General features: G+C 38.0%; 1 protein-coding gene across 6 annotated transcripts in view; it reads left to right on the forward strand.

Annotated features, from left to right (window-relative positions):
- Window positions 1-21,054, forward strand: part of LOC110677849 (mucin-5AC-like) — a 250,795-nt gene that overhangs the window by 210,470 nt on the left and 19,271 nt on the right. For 4 of the 6 annotated variants that reach the window (XM_021849538.1, XM_021849540.1, XM_021849542.1 and 1 more), the window contains 3 exons: window positions 3,791-4,127; window positions 12,723-12,896; window positions 16,104-16,265. In XM_021849538.1, the coding sequence (XP_021705230.1) occupies window positions 3,791-4,127; window positions 12,723-12,896; window positions 16,104-16,265 (673 nt within the window). The remainder of the gene's footprint in view (window positions 1-3,790; window positions 4,128-12,722; window positions 12,897-16,103; window positions 16,266-21,054) is intronic. The other 2 variants (XM_021849543.1, XM_021849541.1) reach the window with 1 other exon arrangement.

The raw sequence follows: 21,054 nt of genomic DNA on the forward strand, positions 1-21,054 counted from the left end.
ACACTGATTCAAAAAATTGCCCTGAATATAACCATAATTTCCTGGAAATTGAGATTTTTCCAGGTTGGATATAATTCCCTTATAATTTTAGGTTTTACAAGTTTTTCCAGGTAGTAGACACCCTGTTACCAGGCCCATTTGAACTGCAGAATAACGAATTCCTTCATTTTCCTATTCCTTCATTGTCGATACCATAACCTAAAGAAATACTGGACGCAATGTACAAGACACGACTCAGCTACGCACAATTATTTAATTGAAAACCTCATACTTCTACACTTTAAAAAATATGGTCCCTTCTTCTTCTTCTTGGCATTACTTCCTCATTGGGACAGTGCCTGCTTCCCGACCTATGGTTCAATTAGCACTTCCACAGTTATTAACTGAGAGCTTTCTTTGCCGAAGTTGCAATTTTCGCATTCGTATAGCGCGTGGCAGATACGATGATACCAAAGACAAATTAAAGACCCCCATGTCTCTTGCAGTTGCCCATAATTTTATGGCTCATAAGGTAATCTAGAATGCCGTGAAAAGTGTACTGCGATCTGTCAAACTTGGGTACCTTTTGCACTACCGAGGGACCAAATGCAGTACTAGAAGTGGTACCTAATCTGAGCCCGAGTGGGACGGACCTGATGATACTCTAGGACCAGGAAAATCAAGGAAATTTCCATTTCGAAAAAATCCTGGACCGACCGGGAATCGAACCCAGACATCTTCAGCATGGCTTTGCTTTGTAGCCACGGACTCTAACCACTCGACTAAGGAAGGCCCCTCGGTAATCAAATTTGACAGATTGTGAAATGTTTTTCTCAACTTTCTAGAATAAGTTCTATTATTACACAAGACATGAAGTTTTGAAAAAAATCAAAATCTTGATTTTTGTCTTTGATACAACGGCTCTGCAATCATTTTATTTCAGTATCAGAAACTAAATTTTAAACGTTTCAAATCGCCGATGACAGAATGAAAATTACTAACAATTAAAATTAATTTCAAACATTTTGTCCGTAAAATTGGCAAAGAAATGTAAGGCCATCAAGACATTCAATGTTCGTTTTCTCTCTTCAAATAATTTTCAACTCAGTCCTAGATAATCACAGACGGAGTCCGCAAGAACCGCTTACTCACTCTCCTATTATCAAATCAAATTCCTTATAAATTACAACCTTTTTTTGCTCTCTGGAAGGTAGCGCAACGATGCAGAACCACGCATCCTCAACTACAGTGCATTCCATTGTTCAGCAAGCACACACTCCATCATCTGCCCCTCCGCACCGTTGTCCATCCATCCATCGTCTTCCTGCGACCACCCGTGATTGCTGTGACGACTAGGGGAACTGGGGGTAAAATGAACACCCTAAGCATTTTTCATGTTTTCTTGCTTATAAAGCTGTCAGATTCTATTTCAATTGCACAGAATTGAAGAAGGATGTTTATATAATGTAACAAGTTGAAATATTGTGAAGGAAACAGAATTTTATCAACATTATTATCATTTTGAAAATTGCTTTCCACAGAGTCAATGCTCCTAACATGTGGGTAAAATGAACATGTAACGGGGGTAATATGAACATATACTTGGGGGTAAAATGAACATACCGTGGGGGTAATATGAACATATACTGGGGGTAAAATGAACACATGCTGGGGGTAAAATGAACATGTAGTGGGGGTAAAATGAACACCATTCTAATTGAACGGGTTGCGGCATGATTCTCGGCATCTGGTACATGATCAATGCATATTTCACAGATATTCCGGAATCGATGGAACGTTTAGCCGCGACCATTTGGATGGCTGTCCATTACTGTCTTTGTATTTCCTCCGGATAACATTCGGCATCTGATATAAAATCCGGTAGTATTCGTCCCGCCATGATGTTCATATTACCCCCATCTTGAGTGGTTCATTTTACCCCCAAAGAATCAACATATTCAAATCATTTGTTCTAAGAACTTAGAAGATTAAAATGCTTCCTATTTTCGTCTGCTTATCATAAATACTTTAAGGTGATTATAAAACGAAGCCAAACTTTAAATTTTCAAGTGCACAAGACGAGAGTATCTGACAACAGTTCGCGTTGAAAACCAATCAAATTGCTCGCTTGCTGGTGGTGACCAATGGGATAGATTTTGAACGCGGAGCGCTGTTTGGTTTTCAAGTCTTGTGCTCTTGAAAATTTGAGGTGTGGCTTCGTTCTATAATCACCTTAAAGATGTGATGTGCTACGCAGTTCGAAAGATTTTTTAAGGATTTTAGTCATAAAAACCTTAAATTCCACGAGTAAAAATTTACATCATATGAGAAAACGAAGAGGCGTACTTTGTTTTTGTTTACTTTTACAACGTTTTACAGTTCAAGATCACGCTAGAGTTGTCGAAATAGCTTCTTTCTCTGAGGATTAAGGATGGTGCTATGTTTTGCATAAAATTGTAGCATAATTACCGTAAAACACTAACCTGTTCATTTTACCCCCCCTGTTCATTTTACCCACAGTTCCCCTACTAATAACAAACCTTTTCGTTTTTTTCGTTCGTGTTGAGTTGTAAATTGTCCACCTTAACCCATCGCGCTGGTCCACCACGCCGTCATTACGTTTAATTACCATCATTGGCACATTGGGCTCCCGCCTCTGCCTTGGGATTGGGACGGAACGGCCCTTCCACGATGGCGTGACAGGTCCGCAGATTGCATTCGTTTTCTTTTCAACCTGTATATATGTGCACAAACATGTTGCTTCTTTTCGTATACTCTCATTGGTTTGGTCTTTTGTTTTTGAGTTCTTTGTTTTCCGAATAGGAAAGCGCGCGCACACATTTACAATCACACTTCAGCACAAAACTGTTGAGCAGGTTCAACAGAACACGGGTTCACGGAAGATCCGCACCGAAACAGTGGCCATTGTCTTGCTCGTCGTCTCGTCGCGATAACAATAACGATGATCAGCTGCTTGCTTCGCTTATTGCAAATTCACGTGCACTGGAGGAGTGCATTGTTTTCAATTTCGCGCTGCGCCTACTTTGCTCTACGGCGCGGCGGTGACGATGCGCGATGAAATGGGATAGCCCCTCGTAGCTGTGTCATCGTCTTCGAGGGTTGAGTTGAATGAATCGAGAGCTCCTCGCGCAGCCCTGTATGATAATTGCATTTAACGAGCAAAAAAAGTGTTTACTTTTTTGCGAAATTGGAGAGTTTTGCAGTTAGCTATCCACGCGATTCACGTTGATTAATTATTTATAAGGCCCTCGCCCGAATCGCGAATTAAACAGCGACACGAATAACGAAGACGTAAAAAGCTGATGCCCGAGAAGACCTGGGATGGCCATAAAACGCGGTGGGTTCATTAGCCTAAACGTTCGGGTTAAATTTTTATGGTCAAGCTTTATGGCCGGTCCAGTACGGCAAGACGATGGCCCTTTTTGTCCGGTTTCGCCCATTTAACCCCTCTACTAGCAGCATCATGTTTTTATCACGAAACAATTTTGAAATCGCTATAAGTTTCTTCTCTTCTGTTTCAAGAATCTGTGTCAATTTCAAACATAGTCATTTGGTTCCTAAGATATCGAAAAAAAAAAAGTTATAGTGATTAAATTTTTTTGTGGTGAAAACAAATTACATATGCTGCCAGTTGAGGGGTTAAGCTCCGTGTGGAAAAGGGTTAAAAGCCTGCTGGATGATCCCTGCGTGCTCTTAACCCTTCAAACCCTTTTTGTGCAAAAGTTTTGAAATCATTTCCACCATTGACCGCTCTTCATGATTTACGTTCCCTCTTCTCTTCCTCCGGCAGATTAAACGTGAACCGTGCCAAGTGTCCGAAGTAACCACATCGAACAACTTCGAGGCTAGCAGCAGCAGCACGACGACGGCACTGACGGCCGTTGTCAAATTGGAAGCCCCGTCCCCGAAGGCTGTCCCCGCTAATATCGGAACCGCCATGGACCACATCGGAATTACCAGCACGCAGAACAACGCCGCGGCCACGATTCCGGTCGGCATTGCCGTCGCACGACAGCGGTTGCAGGACTCGACCGGGGGTGTCGGCGGTCCGCTGAGCTCCCAGCTCCATCAAGCCAAAGAACTGAACCGGTTCGGAATCGCTGCTACCGGATCTACCGCTGATTTAGGTAATTTTCGTTAATTTATTTTATGCCGGAATTTATCTGTTCTCTCGATTGAAGAAGAGTTTAGGTCCCTTCGCTTGCACTACAAATCAGTTGTAGTGGTAGTCATCGTTAACATGTGTTAGTACTTATCTTTTGCGCCTTTATCGCAGCATTTCTGTTAGGGGCGGTCCATTAATTACGTAAGGGCTTATGGGGGGAGGGGGGGTCTGAAATTTCTTACGCGCCATATAATTTATTTATAATTTTCATACAAAAAATCTTACCATGGGGGGAGGGGGGTTGAAAAAGCCCGAAAATTGTCTTACGTAATAAATGGACCGCCCCTTATCATACATTTCTCTCGACGGTGGCGTGATCAGGGGTAGTATTTCTGCTCTATGTTAATGTTAAGGCGAAGTAGGCCGTCTTTGAAATTTGTTCGCACCGTTGATGATTGTTGCTAATTCATCTCACGATTTCAAATCAAAGAAAATCAGTTGGTTTTGCACAGACGCAGCTGAAAAAGTATCAGTATACTTTATGTATGTTGGCGCGCACAGTGATACTTTTTCAAGTAAACATAAACTATCAAGAATGAGTTTTATCGCTTTGAAATTGCACGCAGCAAAGTCATCATTGCTGCCAAAACGAATGACGGGCTACTTCACCTTAAGGTGCAAGAAAACATGGCACAGAAGTCAGAACTAAAAAGCAGTATTCTTCTTTTAAAACAACTTATCTATGAAAATAAAAACACACAGCCATTTTATTTGGCAAATAAAAGAGCTGTGTGTTTTTATTTTGTTCCATTTGTCTATTCAAAAAGAGAAAACTGCTTTTTCAGTTTTGACTTTTGTGCCATTTTTACTTGGGCCTTAATGTTCATTTATTTATTCTGCGACGAGCATTTCATATAAGATTTGATATAAGAAGTGAAGGTTGCAGGAAGTCTATACTTAACCATGAAGTAACCAACCAACGCTTTGGGAAACTTGGAAACTCTTCCTGCAGGAAATTTGTAAAATTTCATCCAGAACTTTGAAAGAGTTTTCTGCTGAAGAATAGGAAGTTTCCCCCAGAATATAAGTTTTCAGAAGCTTGTAAAATAACCCGCCAGATCGTCAGGAATACTTTTTCCAGAATAATGGAAATGTTTCCTCCGAAGGATTGAGAAACCTTCCTAGAGTGGCTATGCAAGGCTTCATCTAACTAAATCTTTGAAAACGCTTCCAGCAGGATACTAATAAAATTTTCTCCAGAACATTGTAAAATGTTTATCCAGAAGCTTGAGACAAGTTCTTACCTGGGAGGGAGAAACCGATACAAAATTTATGTACGTCATAGTTAGCCGAGATTCTGCTGTCACGAACTGTCACTGTGAGCCCAGATCTTAAAGAATGGACAAACTTGATAAAAGCGCGTAATTGATCAAAACAAATGTTTGCATTCCAACAAAGTTGACAACAGTCGGTTGAAAATCAATTCCTGCAACACCCCAAAGCAATGCCACGATAGTACCTTTTAATTTGATCGAATATTAAGTAATGAAACACGCATCTTTTTACTGTTTTCCAATCATCGTTAAAATTGGATGCACATAAAACTATGGCCCTTTTTCCAAGTTTGTCCAGAAAGATCGAAGGTACACAATAAAAGAAAACTAGCGATTTTCCCCAAGCCTGCATTGATTGTCGTTGGTGAGCGGGAGTTATCTTGCAATTTGGAAAAGTGTTGTGTCATAGCTCGTGTGTAGTATCGGTGCCTCCCTCCCAGGTTCTTACATAAGTTTAGGAAGCCTTCCATCGGAAGCTTTGGGAAGCATCCTGTAGCGCTTTGGGAAAGTTTCTGCAGAAAATAGGACACTTCATTCAGAGATGTTTCAGACATCCTCAAACATGATGATAATAAATCTTCGAGCTGTTTAGTAGAATACCTAAAAGGAGATGAAAAAACCGAATTTAGTAGTATACCATTTAATTCCACTAGAGTTTGTATCCTTTGACAGATACGCGTATTTCGACCTCAACTGTAAGGCCGTCTTCAGTGTCGTGTACTAGAGTCGAGTCTAGTACACGACACTGAAGACAGCCTTACAGTTGAGGTCGAAATACGCGTATCTGTCAAAGAATACAAACTCTAGTGGAATTAAATGGTATACTACTAAATTCGGTTTTTTCATCTCCTTATCCTCAAACAGTTTGAGTGTTTTACTTCAAAAGCACAGGAAACCTTCGTCCCACGGCTGAGAATAGCTTAGTCAAAAACAGTAATGTATCGAATTGGTAAGTTTTACCCTTAAAGCTTGGCGTAGGGGAAGAGGTGGTAAAATGAACACCTTAACGAAATCATCTTGTTTCTGATAGAAAAACGAGGAATTTGTATAGCTCTATCGCACAACATCAAAAATAGGGATGTTATCTATAGCAGCGACACGAATTCATACTGAACTAGCCGAATTTTTACATATTTTTATCGCTAGCAAAAAACGATGCAAATGTTCATTTTACCTGCACTATGTGGGTAAAATGAACAGCTGTTGATGGTAAAATGAAAACCATGCAAAAAACGCGGGCAAAACAAATATTTCTGTATATTTTCATTGCCTTACCGAAAATATATCCATTAATGATTGTAACTCACTCAAAAAGAATTCTAAAGGTATCAGATTTGACATCAAATCATAACGATATTTACCTCACTGAAAAACCTCAAGTTTTCCGAGCCAAAAGTAACGTCAGTTCTAATTTTCAAACGTGGTTTTCTAAAATCTTAGTTTTCGTTGATATTTTCGCTTCAATTGACCTACGTATCAACTCGAACACTATGTTCATTTTACCACCTCTGTTCATATTACCACCCCTTCCCCTTCTTTCTATAGAAAGTTGAAAAAAGCTCAGGAAACCTTACTACAGATGCTTGGGAAAGCTTTCTCAACAACTTTGAAGAAGATTTCAGTAGAATAGTAAAAAAGATTCTTCAGAAGACTGGAAAACGTATCTCTAGATGTTTGGGGAAACTTTCTACAGAAGCTTGGGGTTCTCAAAAGCTTGTGACACCTTTACTTATAGGCTTGGAAATGCTGTTTTTCTAGAATTTAAGCAGCATCCTGCAATATAATAGTAAACTTTTCTGTAGAAAATAAGGAAATCTTTCACCGTACAATTGGGAAACATTTATGCAGTAACTTGTTTTCAATCTTTTCTTGGCAAATTTGAAGAAAATTTCTTCTAGAACCTAAGAAGCATAGCATGGTTTTGAAATTGAATACTAACATAGCATAGTATGCTCTAAGAGGCAAAATAACAAAACTCAAAATCCAAGTTTTCTATGTACAACACCGGCAAAATAATAATAGACTCAAGTATTTTAAAACAAAACGTTGTAAAACGTTTTCAAGAGCTTAATAAGTTATTCGGTATGAATTGAATAACAAATGCCAATTCTGTAACGATAGCCTAATATGGTCTTCATCAGGTATTCGTACCTAGTTATCAAAATAATAGCAAGTCATAAATCGAGATGTTAAAGCTTTTTTTCTGTATTTGATTGTTATAAACTTGCTGTTTTCTTCAGATCGGGGAGTGTAATAGATAGTAGTTTACGGAACAAGTTGCAGAATGATGAAATTGAGTTCTGCAACGAGTTCATTCATTTCTGCAACGAGTTACGTACAACATTTTTTGCAATCTCGTATAAGACCACTTGAGGGTATCAGAAATTATATCGGAATGCATTCACCATTATTTCACAATTTCTGAAAAATTGTCGTGTCATGATTCATTACGCAACTCAAAACAGTTGCGTAATGAAAAAGCGTTGCGTAATGAATCATTACAGCACTGGTTTCAGTTGCGTAATGACCTGAGAGAGACTCGCGAAGAGGAAAAATATCAACGTCATATGCAGCCCAGATTCCCCTCTCACGAAACGTTAAATGCAGCCCACCGTTTTTATGTCTGAAAAAGTGAAAAGTATTGTGTTCAAAGTAAATTGTTGTTAAAAACCTCAGTCAGCGGAGCAGTTTTTACCAAAGTTGCTGATACATCTAAGCAGAAGATTAATTATTTCTAATGTCTGCTACGTTTGCTGGCATGAAATTTCACTCAAACGGCTATTTATGATTCGATGTGATGCAAACTCAATCATTTTTTGCTGAGAGGTTCATGTGAGGGTTTGAACGGCTTGCGCATAATTGGTATAAACACAAAGGGGAATTAGAAAAAAACTCAGCAATCACAGAAAAAGAAGACCGTCTTCTAGAGTCTCGTCTCAGGTAATGAATATTCCCGCACTGCATACTTCAGTGCAGAAAAGTAGGCCGTTTCAAGACAGATTGGCGTGATGAAAAACAGCCTATTACGATGAGAAATTGCAAAAAACAGCATTACCCAACGGTTTGCGAGAACCTGCTGAAAAAAAAGGAAAGTCTCGAGGGGACCTTTTTCTGAACCTTTTTCTTTCTGGTGTAACGTCCCAACTGGAACAAAGGACAGAGTCTGCTTCTCAGTTTAGTGTTCTAAGGAGCACTTCCACAGTTATTTACTGAACGTTTGCTGAATAGCTGTGCGTTTACCGCTACGGCTATCTGGGCCTTGCCCTTCACTACTTTCTGTAGAAAGAAATCTCCAATCTGTAGATTGAGAAGGTTTTCTCTAGGAGGTTGAGAAACTTTCTTTCAATAGATTAGAAAAGCTGCATCTTGTTAAAACTTTGTTTAGAGGTTTGGCAAAGTTTCCTTCAGATAGCTTTGTTCGGAAACTTGAGGATGAGCTTTCTGCACTAGAACTGATAAATTTTTCTACACAATATTGAGATAACTTTCCCCAGAAAAGAAAACACTATCTTCAGAGAATTGAGACAGTTTTATTTGGAAATTGAAGACTAATATTACTCTCCGCGAAACGACAAAAGACATGCGGATCAGTAAGATTTAGAAAGACCTCTTCATTGTTGCCAATCCCGTGAAGATTTTCGAGGATAACCGTAAATGTGTCTGCATGGCCAAGAGCCTGGAAAGAAAAAGAACGATGTACATCGATGTGAAGCACCACTTTATTTATTTAGGATCTGGTTGAGAGAGATACGCTTAACACTTAACCGGACGGTACACGTGATAATGTCGTATACTGTATCTGTACGTCGCCTATTAAAAAAAGTCTATTTACACCGTCTTCAGCCAAGTGCTGCTCAGGATGAACATAATATTCATTAAACAACGGACACAAGCAACATCCAGTAGACTATTGAAGAATTTTACGTTTTGGATAAAAGTTCGGATAAAAGGGCATGTTTTAGCTTCTTACTTTTTAAGTAAATAGTCGAACTTCAGTTTACATAAAGATCGTTTAAGTTGCTTATAGAGAATTATATTTCCATCATGTAACAAAGCAGTTCAATTCAAACATGTTCTGAACTATCTAGTTGTTGATAAATTCATAAGTGAAGCGGCCCCTAGACGATCACGATATTGACAATATTTTATTTTCCGCAATGTTTTCACCGACCTTAATTCAGGTCAGCCATGTTGGGTAGCTCCGATTTGAACAAATCACCCGACAAGCACAAAACACACTTCACTTCGGCTGCTATCGGTTACCAAGATCAAACTGAGATAGGAAATATTAAAATGCATGATCAAACTCTCCTGATTTTACCTCAATTTTGTTTCAATATATTGATGTCACACTCAGACGATACCAATATATTGAGAAGCAACATAAATCCATCAATATATTGATGTCTTCTAGGGTCCGCTGAGTACCACTAGTTTAAACCGATATTTGTCTGTTGATTTATGAGCCAAATATTTGCAAATTAGGCAACGCATGTACTAATAACGTTAGGAAATCTTAGCAGCGAGACATGTAAATTTTGCTCCCCAACTTTCGAAACGTTTTCTAAAGAAGAATATTAAAAAAAACCCTTTCGAAAGGTTGTAAAAGATACCCCTAGAGATGATTCCAAAACTCCATTCAATACATAAATAAATCTAATAAACTAATAAATTAATAAATGTTTTCCATATCTCCACAGATATGGAAAACATTTCCCCAGAATCTGATTGTCCTGTAAAGAAGAATGGTAAACGTTTCTTCAGAAAATTGAAGAAATGTTGTTAAGAAAAGTGTCCAGTAAATTGAAAATTTTTTCTCCAATGGATCTTTCTTTTTGGGACACTTTTGTGTCTTTGTGTCACTTGGGATTAAGGCATTTACAATAGAATTGAAAAAGGTTCCTCCAATTCTCCAATTTAAGAAAACTTCCAAGTTTCCTCTAGAAATTTGGAAAACAATCAACCAGCTTCCTACAGAAACTTGATAAACTTTCTACTGAAACTCATACCAGAAGAATGAGGAAACTTCCAAAAGCTTGGTAGAGCTTCCTGCAAGAGCTTAACATAGCTTTCTACAGAAGTATAGAAAAGTTTTCTTTGGAAGATTGGGACAGCTTTATCTGAATCTTCATTAAAAAAACTTTCTCCTTAAAGTTTGAAAAGAATTCGTTTGAAACATGAACAACCATCGATCATCGGCTAGGGAAAGCTTTCTATTGAAGAATAGGAAAAATCCCTTTAGGAGATATATGGTTAAAAAAACATCCATCAGGAGTTTTGACAATCCTGCTTTGGAAAAATGGCAAATGCTTCCTCCAGAAAGTAGGAGAAAATAGATGCTTTGAAAAAGTTCATCCAGGTGCTTGAGGAATCTTTTTCATGAAGCTTTGGAATGCTTTTATCTAAGCTTTGTGATAACTTTCGGCACAAGAAGAGCATTTACATCTATACAAAATTGGAAAAGCTTTCTCATTATAATTCAGAACATGTAAAAGCTTTTATTCGGACAAACTGCCGCCTCTGCCAAATACATGCCAGTGCAGAACAATTCGATTAACTACCCTTCACATGCAAATCACTGTGATGTTCAGACGTACGATAGATGTAATTAGTTAAAATCATTATTTGAAGCATATAATATGATTTCGTCGCGCTGAAAATAGAACCCAAACCCTACCACTTGCTCGGTCAACTTTCTTGAGCCTTGGAAAAGTTTAGGCCTGAGCTATGGGAAACCTTCCCACAAAAGATTGGAAAAGCTTTCTCTACAAATCTAGAAAAGTTTTCTCAAGAAGATCGGGAAAGCTTTATGCAGACACAAGAGAAAGCTTGTTGCTGAAGAAAAGAAAAATTTAAGCATTCTGCACACTGGGGTTTGAGAAAGCTCTTTACAGAAGAATCGGAAAATGTTCTCCTGCAAATTGGAAAAGCATGATCCCAATGCTTGAGGAATTACTCAAGGAAGTTTGGCGAGCTCCGCCTAAAGGTTATCAAAACATTCTTAAGAAGGTTCGTAAGAGCTTCATGCAAAATTCTAAGAAAGCTAAGAAAATTGGTATATCTTCATTCAGATGGTTAAGAAGGGGATTTTCTCAATGCTTAAAAATATTCCTTCAAAATTATTGTAAAGCGTCTTGCAGAACTTTGGGATAATTTTCGCTCTAAAGCTAAGAAAGGTGCAGAGCTACTTGGGCACTTCCATGATTCACTTTGGCATGGGGGGGGGGGGTTTCTCGGCCGAATGGTCTAATACGTTTCAATAAAAAGCACTTTAGCACGACGCCAAATATGAGCTCTATAGCTTTCTAAAAATCCCAAGAATATTATCCGGCTCCCTATGCTGTTTTGCTCAAGGAAAGTAATAAAATTCCTTGACCATTCGGTCAAGAAATTTCCTACAGAAAACTGCAATTGAAATGAAATTTGTTCTAAATAGCGTACACTGCGATTAAAGAAAATTTATTTTCTTGGCAATCTCGTTGGAGTAATTTCCATGCATCGAGATATGCTATCACTTTTCCTTTCAACATGAAATCAGCCTTAACCTTTCAGTCGTCACGCGGTTTGTCACCGTCAAAACCACCACGCTGATGTTGTGTACTACGAGCGAGGTTTTTCCACCAGTATTGTACAAAATACAACAGCGCGACGACTGAAGTGTTAAAATTGTAAAGACTTCGTCCAGATAATTAGATAATGTTCTTTCGGCAAGTTGATAAAACTAGAGTTGGTGAAACTTCCTCCAGAATTTTGGGAACCTTTCTGCAAAATAACGGGAAAGTATCCTGCAGAAGATTGACAAAGCTCTCTTCAAAAGTTTGGAAAAATCTCCTCCGAAGCTTGAAAAAAGTTTTGTAAGATACCTCCAAAATTTTAGAAAATTTTCCTACAATAAAACGAGTAAAAAATCGAGTTTTGATTTGGATATACATGAATATTAATCCCTGCGCACGCCTCGGTCCAGTTCGATCTAAACATTCCGTCACCGTCCGAAAACCACACGATCCTATGTTCAACACACCCGCGACTCTCCCCCGCCATACCCGATAGCCCCATTCTTTTTTTACAGCTGCTTTAATTTATTAAACTTGTTTATGCATAATTATCACATATATATTTTTTCTCTCTCTCTTTTTCCCATCTCTGCTGCTTCGCCATTCCATTTTGTTCCATTCACGTGCATACCACACGATTCATCAACAAATGCTTCGTGCTCACGCGGGGCCACGTCCTAACAACCCCCTCACGTCGCATCGCATCGCCCATTCGTTCGCGCCATTCAGGTTGCACCACGCCGAGCCTGAGTCAGAACATGTTTTTCACAGGCACCAACTCCACCATGATACCCCTCTCGTCGGAGGCGGTCACGATGGGCGTGACTAACGCTGCGGCAGCCGCGGCCGCTGCCGCCGTCCAGAATGCCGTTAGGACACCGCCCGCCTTGTGGCAGTACCCCGGTAAGTGGCCCTTTCATTTTTGTTTTATGTGTAGAACCTCTTTTTTTTATCAAACCCATCAAATTGTGTGATGTTTCCCCCCGTTTTCTTTGATCTGCTCGAGACCCCCAGAATTGGTCCGTAAAGACCAGCAGAGACACGCCCCTTTTTCAAGATCCACTTGTTTCGTTTTTAAGTCAGACTTTCTTTCACCATGTCTTGCGAGATCCGTGGCATGGCCGGAACGGGATAAATACGCACGAGGGGAAACGAACACAAAAAACGATGACTGCTTTTCCAGAATCGAGTTTGCAATTAAAACCGAGAAGCGTTCCAAGAATCTTATGAATATGTTAATGCATCTCAGGGAACGGGAAAAAAACTGGGAAGGGAGTACAGTAGTACCTCGATATAGCGGAACTCGATTTTTTTTCCGTTATGTTATGTCGAAGCATAAATGTTTTTGTTGATTTTAATCTAATTTTTAAAAGATATATGTGTACTTCGATGGAAGAAAGAACCAAACATTTATATTACTTAGGTACCTGTTGTTTTCAGCTCTTCTCACAATATTTTTTCATTATCATGAATCTATTTTTTTTTACATCCTGCCATTATTTCCATTGTTCTAGAGTTGTACCTATTTGAAAAGAATATATTTCTTAGTTAAGTATTCTAAAAATTTTACTATATATTTTTTCATAATTTCACCCATCCTCTTTTCCACGCATAATGAGTTAAATAAGCTTTTCTATAGTTGGGATGTAATGATAGTCCATAAACTTTTCGTAATAGACATTTCTTGAATATATCTCGCATAACCTGTGATCTCGCCCTAAAAGCCATTGTCAACCGAGTGTGTAGGTTGTTGTTACCGAGCAAACGAATGGATTTACACGTTATTCAACAATGCTACGATGAGGAGAAAATCCTCCTCTATCTCCCAATGGCGATAGTGTCCATCCTGGGCCATTCTTTTTCTTAGAAACAAGGAGCTACATACTCGGTTACCAATGGCTTTTAGGGCGAGATCACAGGTTATGCGAGATATAAGTGCATTAAACAGATTCAGACAAATGACAACTATAAATACGAAAAATCTGTGTTCTGTATCTCGATACCTCCTTAACTCGATGGTCCCTTCAATATCGCGTTATGAAGCGTTAACTGTAATACTAAAAACAAAATTCCAAGGTTATTATGATGGTCTTTTCAAACAGCTTTCTATAGCATTTCTGTTTCATGAATTGATATTTACATGAGTTGATGATCCCTTCAAATTTCAACTCATGGAGGTTAGACTTTATTGAGTTACGTTATATCGAGGTACAACTGTACCTACTACTTTCCGTCTCTCATTCGCCGCCATCAGAAGAGTCTTGCGTTTGCGGGGGACCAATACTTCACAGAGCTCCCGAGTATCTCGACATGACATTAACATATTATTTAACACAGCATTTGATTTAAGGGCAGCAATTAATTACATCATCAGCACAACAGCAGTTAGTGGCAGCAGCAGCAGCAGCAGTACAGTCATGGCAACGAACGGTCGCAGTTGGCATTGGCTGTACTCCTTGCTTGCAAAGTCACACACAAGCGCAACCGCGCGCGTTGATCTTGCCTTGTCGTCTCTACTAAACTCATGGCCAACTACGGTGCCATAAATTAATAAAAACCACACCGACCCAGTGCGCCATGGTGGTATGATTATTCTATTTAAATTTTAAATGGCATTTTGCTGTTTGTTCTCGGGAAAAATATTGCCAACGGCTTGGGAATTGCCCGAGTACCTAAACGTGTCTCCTACTTGGATCGCAATCAGGGGTGCCAGTATGCCAGATTAATCTGGCACTGCAAGACTTTTTATCGACGAAAAGACAAAAAGACAAACTACTCATTCTGCAAGACTTTTTCAAATCCAGCAAGACTTTACCATCGAAAAACAAATAAATCATGGCAATTCAAATATTGGCTTCTGGTGGAAAAATATACTGCCACTAGAAGGGTTGACCTGTATCCAGATCAACTCTATTAGAGAGTAGTTCTCATTGATGAAGTTCATACAGATTTTTGAAAACAGGTATATTGTGTCGTGTCCGCTCTGAGCAGTACAAGAACACACATCCGTTCTCAAGCAAATCCGTTTCAAAACTGACTCATCAGAAGCTGATCCCAGTGCAGTGAGCTTTTCGCACTGAGTTTTCTTACACTGAACAAAATATTATGACTCTCATTACAAATCAACTATTTCATTTCTCTACACTTTCCAATAATAATCACCCATATGACTTATAATTCTCGCATAATTTCTGATCTCGCCCTAAAAGCCATTGGTAACCATGTGTGTAGCTCGTTGTTTCTGAGCATTTGAATGTATTTTCATGTTATTTAACAACGCTATGGGGAAGAAAAGATCATTATCTACCTGCCCATGGTGTTGGTTTGGGTGCTTATTCTTTCATTTGCTCAGAAACAACGAGCTACACACGTCGTTACCAATGGCTTTTAGGGCGTTATCTCAGAGTGTGCGAGAATTTATCCATTTATAGATATTCCCTACAGATGGCATTTCTTAATTTTCTCACGGATTCATCGTTTTGTCTGTAATGTATTTCAATAATATCAATATTAAGTGCCCAGATCTAAATTAAACATAAGGAACTTATTAAATAAATACCATAGATAAAATACTAGAATATTTTCCAATACAGCCTCATGCATTTGAAAAAGGCCAAGCAGTGATGCAGATGATTTTAGATAAATTTGTCTATGTTATATATCTTTTTGTTACAGTAAAATTTGGACCTATAAACATACCTGCACAATGGTGTCTGCAAGATTTTGCAAGACTTTTTATTTTGAACTCGCCAGACATTTTCCAAAACTCACTGGCAACCCTGATCGCAATGCTTCGACGCAAAAACCACACTTACTCTAATTACTCACCCGGTTCTTAGTTTCTACCTGGTCTTGTTTTGCCACCCCAAAATTGCAAATTTTTTTTCGCTACCTCGACCGCATAAATTATTCACATTAAGTTGCACAAACCACTCCACATAATTATCACCTGAAGTTGGTGTTCGTTCGTGATTTCCATGTTTAAAAATTTACCACTCGCTTTTCTCCATTGTTTTTCCCGGCGACTCGCGGCGTACCCCTCGATAATTGACACAAACGCACACACCTGTCTGCTTCGGTTTGATCGGTTAACTGCATTGTGTCCTGCAGGATGCCAACAACCTGCACAAGGGCCACAGCCGGTGCTGCCGCAACTGGCTCTGGTGGGTTCGGCTCCCGGTACAGGTTTACCGGACAAAAAAGTCGTAGGCTATCTGGTGCTTGATCGGATTGTTCCGACGCCACCGGAAGACGACCCCTCGATGAAGAAAGGTAAACCCGGATGTTCCGGATTTCGCTGTGTTGTAGTTGATGTTCCATGTTCTCTTGTTTTTAATGCATTTGAGTGTTTGTGTCATTTCGTTATCGTTATCTCCTTTGTCTTGTTTGGTGTTGCTGTATACGTTTGTGGTTGTTCTTGATGTGGAGTTTGCTGTGCGTTCAATTTCGATTTTCTATTGTTCATCAAAGGCTGTTAGGTGTATTTTTGAACGTAAATATCTGAATGAATGATCCACATTGATATCAAAATAGATTCGATATTTGCAGCGATAAAATTAGAATGATTCGAAGAGGAATTTTGATGCAAATATCATACCTCGTGTAACTTTTCAAAAGTGCATATCATGAAACCCCATGAAGTAAGCGCTAGTTCTTGAAGCCAGCCACTACCTGCGTGGCGCTAGAGCTGAGTAGGCTTTGCCCTCATCAAACCCCACGCGGTATCGACAAATGTCACGTGAGGAAAAAAAAATAATACTATTGCGCATTTTTTTCACCACTGGACTATCGCAGGAGTTTTTACAAGTGCGGAAACGCTAATAGAAGTGCGCAATAACATCAAATCAGGTAGATGACTTCGGGGAACTTATTCTTCGCAAATCAAAGTATAAGTGCTCTGAAGACACCAACATGAATTGCAATCCCGCACTTTTAATCACACTTTCGCATTTATGAGGCCGCATTTCGCAGTCCAGTGGTGAAAGAAATACACAATATTGATAATCATTTATTATTGCGCCCTAGGGGGTGCGAACTGGATATCAACAAGCAGCCAAGCTGCTATCAAGCTACAATTTTCTTCAAAATGATCCGAGTATGCCTAGGAGTGTGCGGCCATTATTTCGTCACTCTAAAAACTACTGTACATTTTATGTGACTCAAAACTATCAACTGTTTTAAAAACGTTTACTTGGTCTTATTGATGCGTTTGTTTTTCAGAACTTTTGTGGAATATATTTTTAACTAACATACGGTAAGAAACTATCTGATTCAGCTAATTTATTGAACTTATTGCCTGCATCAAACTGTAGAAGCTTTGTGTGAAGTATTTTAAGTGTGCATCTTGAAAATGGTTTCCTACGAGACAAGTAAACAAACAACCGTTAGCACTGGTAGAAAAAAATTGTTCGAATTGAATGACCAAAATGTTGGAGACCGCACCCCTCAGATTGCGCCTAATCTAATGTGGCTAAATAATCTTGCGACTAAAGAAAACTGAATACAATTATACGCACTTAACACCAGAATAATACGTGAAATACAAATGTCGCATTCGAAAACGAGTGTGTTTCGAGCTTAAACCGGTATTTTTGGACGAGCTGTCAAATCAGCACCTCCTTCAGCAAAGGGAGGTACTCGCGGCTCTTTACCGCTACCCCAACGTGTCGCTGGTTCTAAAATGTAAACAACCATACAAAATTACGACCAAAAAATAGTGAAGGCGTAATCAATTTTCTCGAAAACATCCATTATGGGAATTTAGCAGAACTTGCTGATTAAATTGCCAACAACGCACTTCAGTAGCACTTAGCAAAACACTGCTTGCAAAAAATATTTTTCAAGCGCATTGATTACCTGTCAATTTTCGAATAATAATTTTCACTTTTCCGCGTTAAGGCTAAGTAGCCCGTCATTCGTTTTGGCAGCCATGTTGATATTGCAAACTAAATCCTCATAGTTAATATTCATCTGGAAAAGTATCACTATATGCGCTGACATGGAGAGAGTATGCTGATACTTTGATTTTCTTTAATTCGAAATTGTGACAAAATTCAAAAACAATCAGGAGATTAAAGTTTTCCTTTTCAATCATCGTCATGAGTTTTCGCGATGATGATGGTTGATGACTGTGCGCATTTCTAGCATAGCTTTTCATACAGGCAAAAACTTAAATGAAGAATAATTTTTAAAATATTTCTGATCACAAAAGTGCTTTTTAAAGCTAAGTATGCTGTTCCGCTCAAGAAAAGTAAAAATTTCTACCCAAGAAATGGTCAAGAAATTTCCTACAGTGAGCTCCATTTGAATTGACATTTCTTCTCAACTGCGTACGGCGATCAAAGAAAAATGCTTTTCTTGAGCATTTCTTGCAAGAAATTTCCCACGCATCGAGATAGGCGATTACTAGGGACAATGGAAATTCGCGATTTCACGAAGCCGCGAAATCCGCGAAAATTAGCATACGCCGCGAAATTTAAAGAAATCCGTGAATTGCCGCGAAATTGATCAAATTTGGAGAATTCATATAAAATCACAGTGAATTTCAGAATTTTGCTTATGAAAATGGTTTATTTATCTTGATGTAGAAGTTCCACTAAACATTTTGTAGCCGTTTTGTTTTAACTTGGACGTCCCTTAACTTACCACTTTTGTTAAAAATTTAGCATTACCGCTCTGATCTTAAAAGTATCGTCATAATTAGTAAAATAACAACAGTTTTTATAGAAACTCTGCAAAATATACCCATAAAAAAATATGTTTACTAAGAATGTGTATTTTTGGGTAATATATAGCCAAAAGTATGGGACCGCGACAAAGCCGCGAAATTTTGGATTTATCACCTTTGTCAGACGCGAAATTTCAAGAATTTTGCCGCGAATTTCCATTGTCCCTAGCGATTACTTTTCTGTTGAAGTGCATACTTCGCTTAAGTGAAAAATGGGTACCAAAGTGGCAGTTCTTCGTGGATGACAGCCGTTTCAGTCCTGTGCCATTGAGAGGCTTTTTTTTATTTACTTTCTATTTAGTCTATAAATGAGCCACACTAGTCTCTTATGGAGTTTTTTTTTTGTATAAAACGGTAACCAAATACATTGTCTTTCTAGTAATTTTCCAAAAGCTTTAGTAAAGCACAATGAAATGAATTTTATTGTAAAAACTACTGAATCCATGGCAAAATTGAGAACTGCACCAACGATTTTCAACCGACTACATTAATCTGTTAACTCCACCAAAACATAGTCAACATCACTACACAAGAAAATATATTCTGTTTATTTAACCAGAGTTGCAGTATGACTAGAACATTCTTGGTTTGATGAATTTGACATTGTACTTTTGACCACACTGTGTTGTACGGTGATTGTCACGGATTGGTATGCAATGACATAGTCACATTTACTGCACTGCTCAGTGATTTTTACCAGATTATAGTAAACTTGACAGATATGTATGGTAGAATAAGTGTTTTCCATAGAAAAATAGTTCATTTTGACTCAAGAATAACTTTTGAAAATGGCCTATAAATTTTGCATGCAGTTTATTTGAGAAATTCTAACTCCGAAATTGTTGATTTTAGATAACAATATTCTATGAAAAAGTTGTAGTGAACCGTTTGGCCTACAAGAAAATAATATACACTAAAAAAATATGTTATGTTTTTTTCATGAAAAAATTAAAAATAAAGCTTAAATTTCAAATTACACAAGAACCCCATTTTTAATAGTTTTTAAATTTTCATCATAGAATCTTGATAGTAAACAGATGTTTGGGACAAAGGTTAGCAAAAATTGCTCAAATGTTTGTTATCGTTTTCGTATTTGTCTTAAAAGTTACCATCAAGTACCCTCTTGGAACTTTATTAGTTAGCTCAGGAATTCCCGAGGGAATACTTAAGATGCCGTAGAGAAACATCTGCTGGAATTCTTCAAAAATTTTCAATGGTCTTTATTAAATTTTTAGATCATTTGTTTCCTGAAAATTGATCTCGAAGAAAGAAAAAAAATATGAAATTCCAATAAAACTCCTGGTTTAATTTCTCAGCAAACTCCTTTAGTAATCCGTAGAAAATCTTTTCAAAGATTAAAAAAAATAAACAAAAAAGAGTAATTGATAAATAGTGAGCATAAAAAAGGGCTAGCCTAGATTTTTTTTTGATTAATTTCATGCGATTCAAATAGGGCACACATTATTCAAGTAATCCTAACAAACTTCAAGGAGAAAAATATCAAAAAGTATTGAAACCTTGCAAAACTAAACAGATTTCTAGGGTAATTTAAGAAGCATTAAATTGCTCAGGAAACAGTGGAGATATTATTTTGGGTAAAAATTAAATGAGTTGCTAAAAGAATGCCTCCTAAATTGTAAGAAAAAAAAACCTAAAAGAATTCTTGAAGATATTTTATATTATGTGTGGAAACATCTCTCAATGCATTTTATCAGGAATTCTCAAAGATATCTCTAGGGAGTAATAGTAATTGGTGTTACAAATATCTTCTTCTTCTTTTTTGGTATTACGTCCTCACTTCTCAGCATAGTGTTCGCCGGTTCAGGATCTTTTCGTAATGGAAATTTCCTTGGATTTCCTGGGCATAGAGTATAATCGTACTTGCCACACGGTATACGAATGGCAAGAAAGCTCAGTCAATAACTGTGGAAGTGCTCATAAGAACACTAAAATGAGAAGCAGTTTCTGTCCCAGTGAGGACGTAACGCAAAAAAAAAGAAAAAGAAAGAACCTGATGTTATTAGTTATTAGTTTCTTAAAATATCAAAAGGTATTGTATGATAATTTGTTTGAGGAATTCCTGAGAAATTTTCTAGATTTCCTTGCAAAATCTACTTCTAGATTTCCTTGCAAAATCTACTTCTGCAAGGCTTCTTCTTAAAAATGTTTTGAAAAGTCTTAAAAAAACATGGAAACATTTTATGATAGTTTTTGCTAGATTTCCCGAAAATTGTTGGAGGAGGAAGTTGAAAAAATGTTTGAAAAACCCTTATATTAAAACTAGCGGAATCTCTGAAGAATTCGTAGATAAATTATTATAATGACGCCTGATAA

Source organism: Aedes aegypti, chromosome 3 (genome assembly GCF_002204515.2).
Source record: "Aedes aegypti strain LVP_AGWG chromosome 3, AaegL5.0 Primary Assembly, whole genome shotgun sequence".
NCBI lineage: Eukaryota > Metazoa > Arthropoda > Insecta > Diptera > Culicidae > Aedes > Aedes aegypti.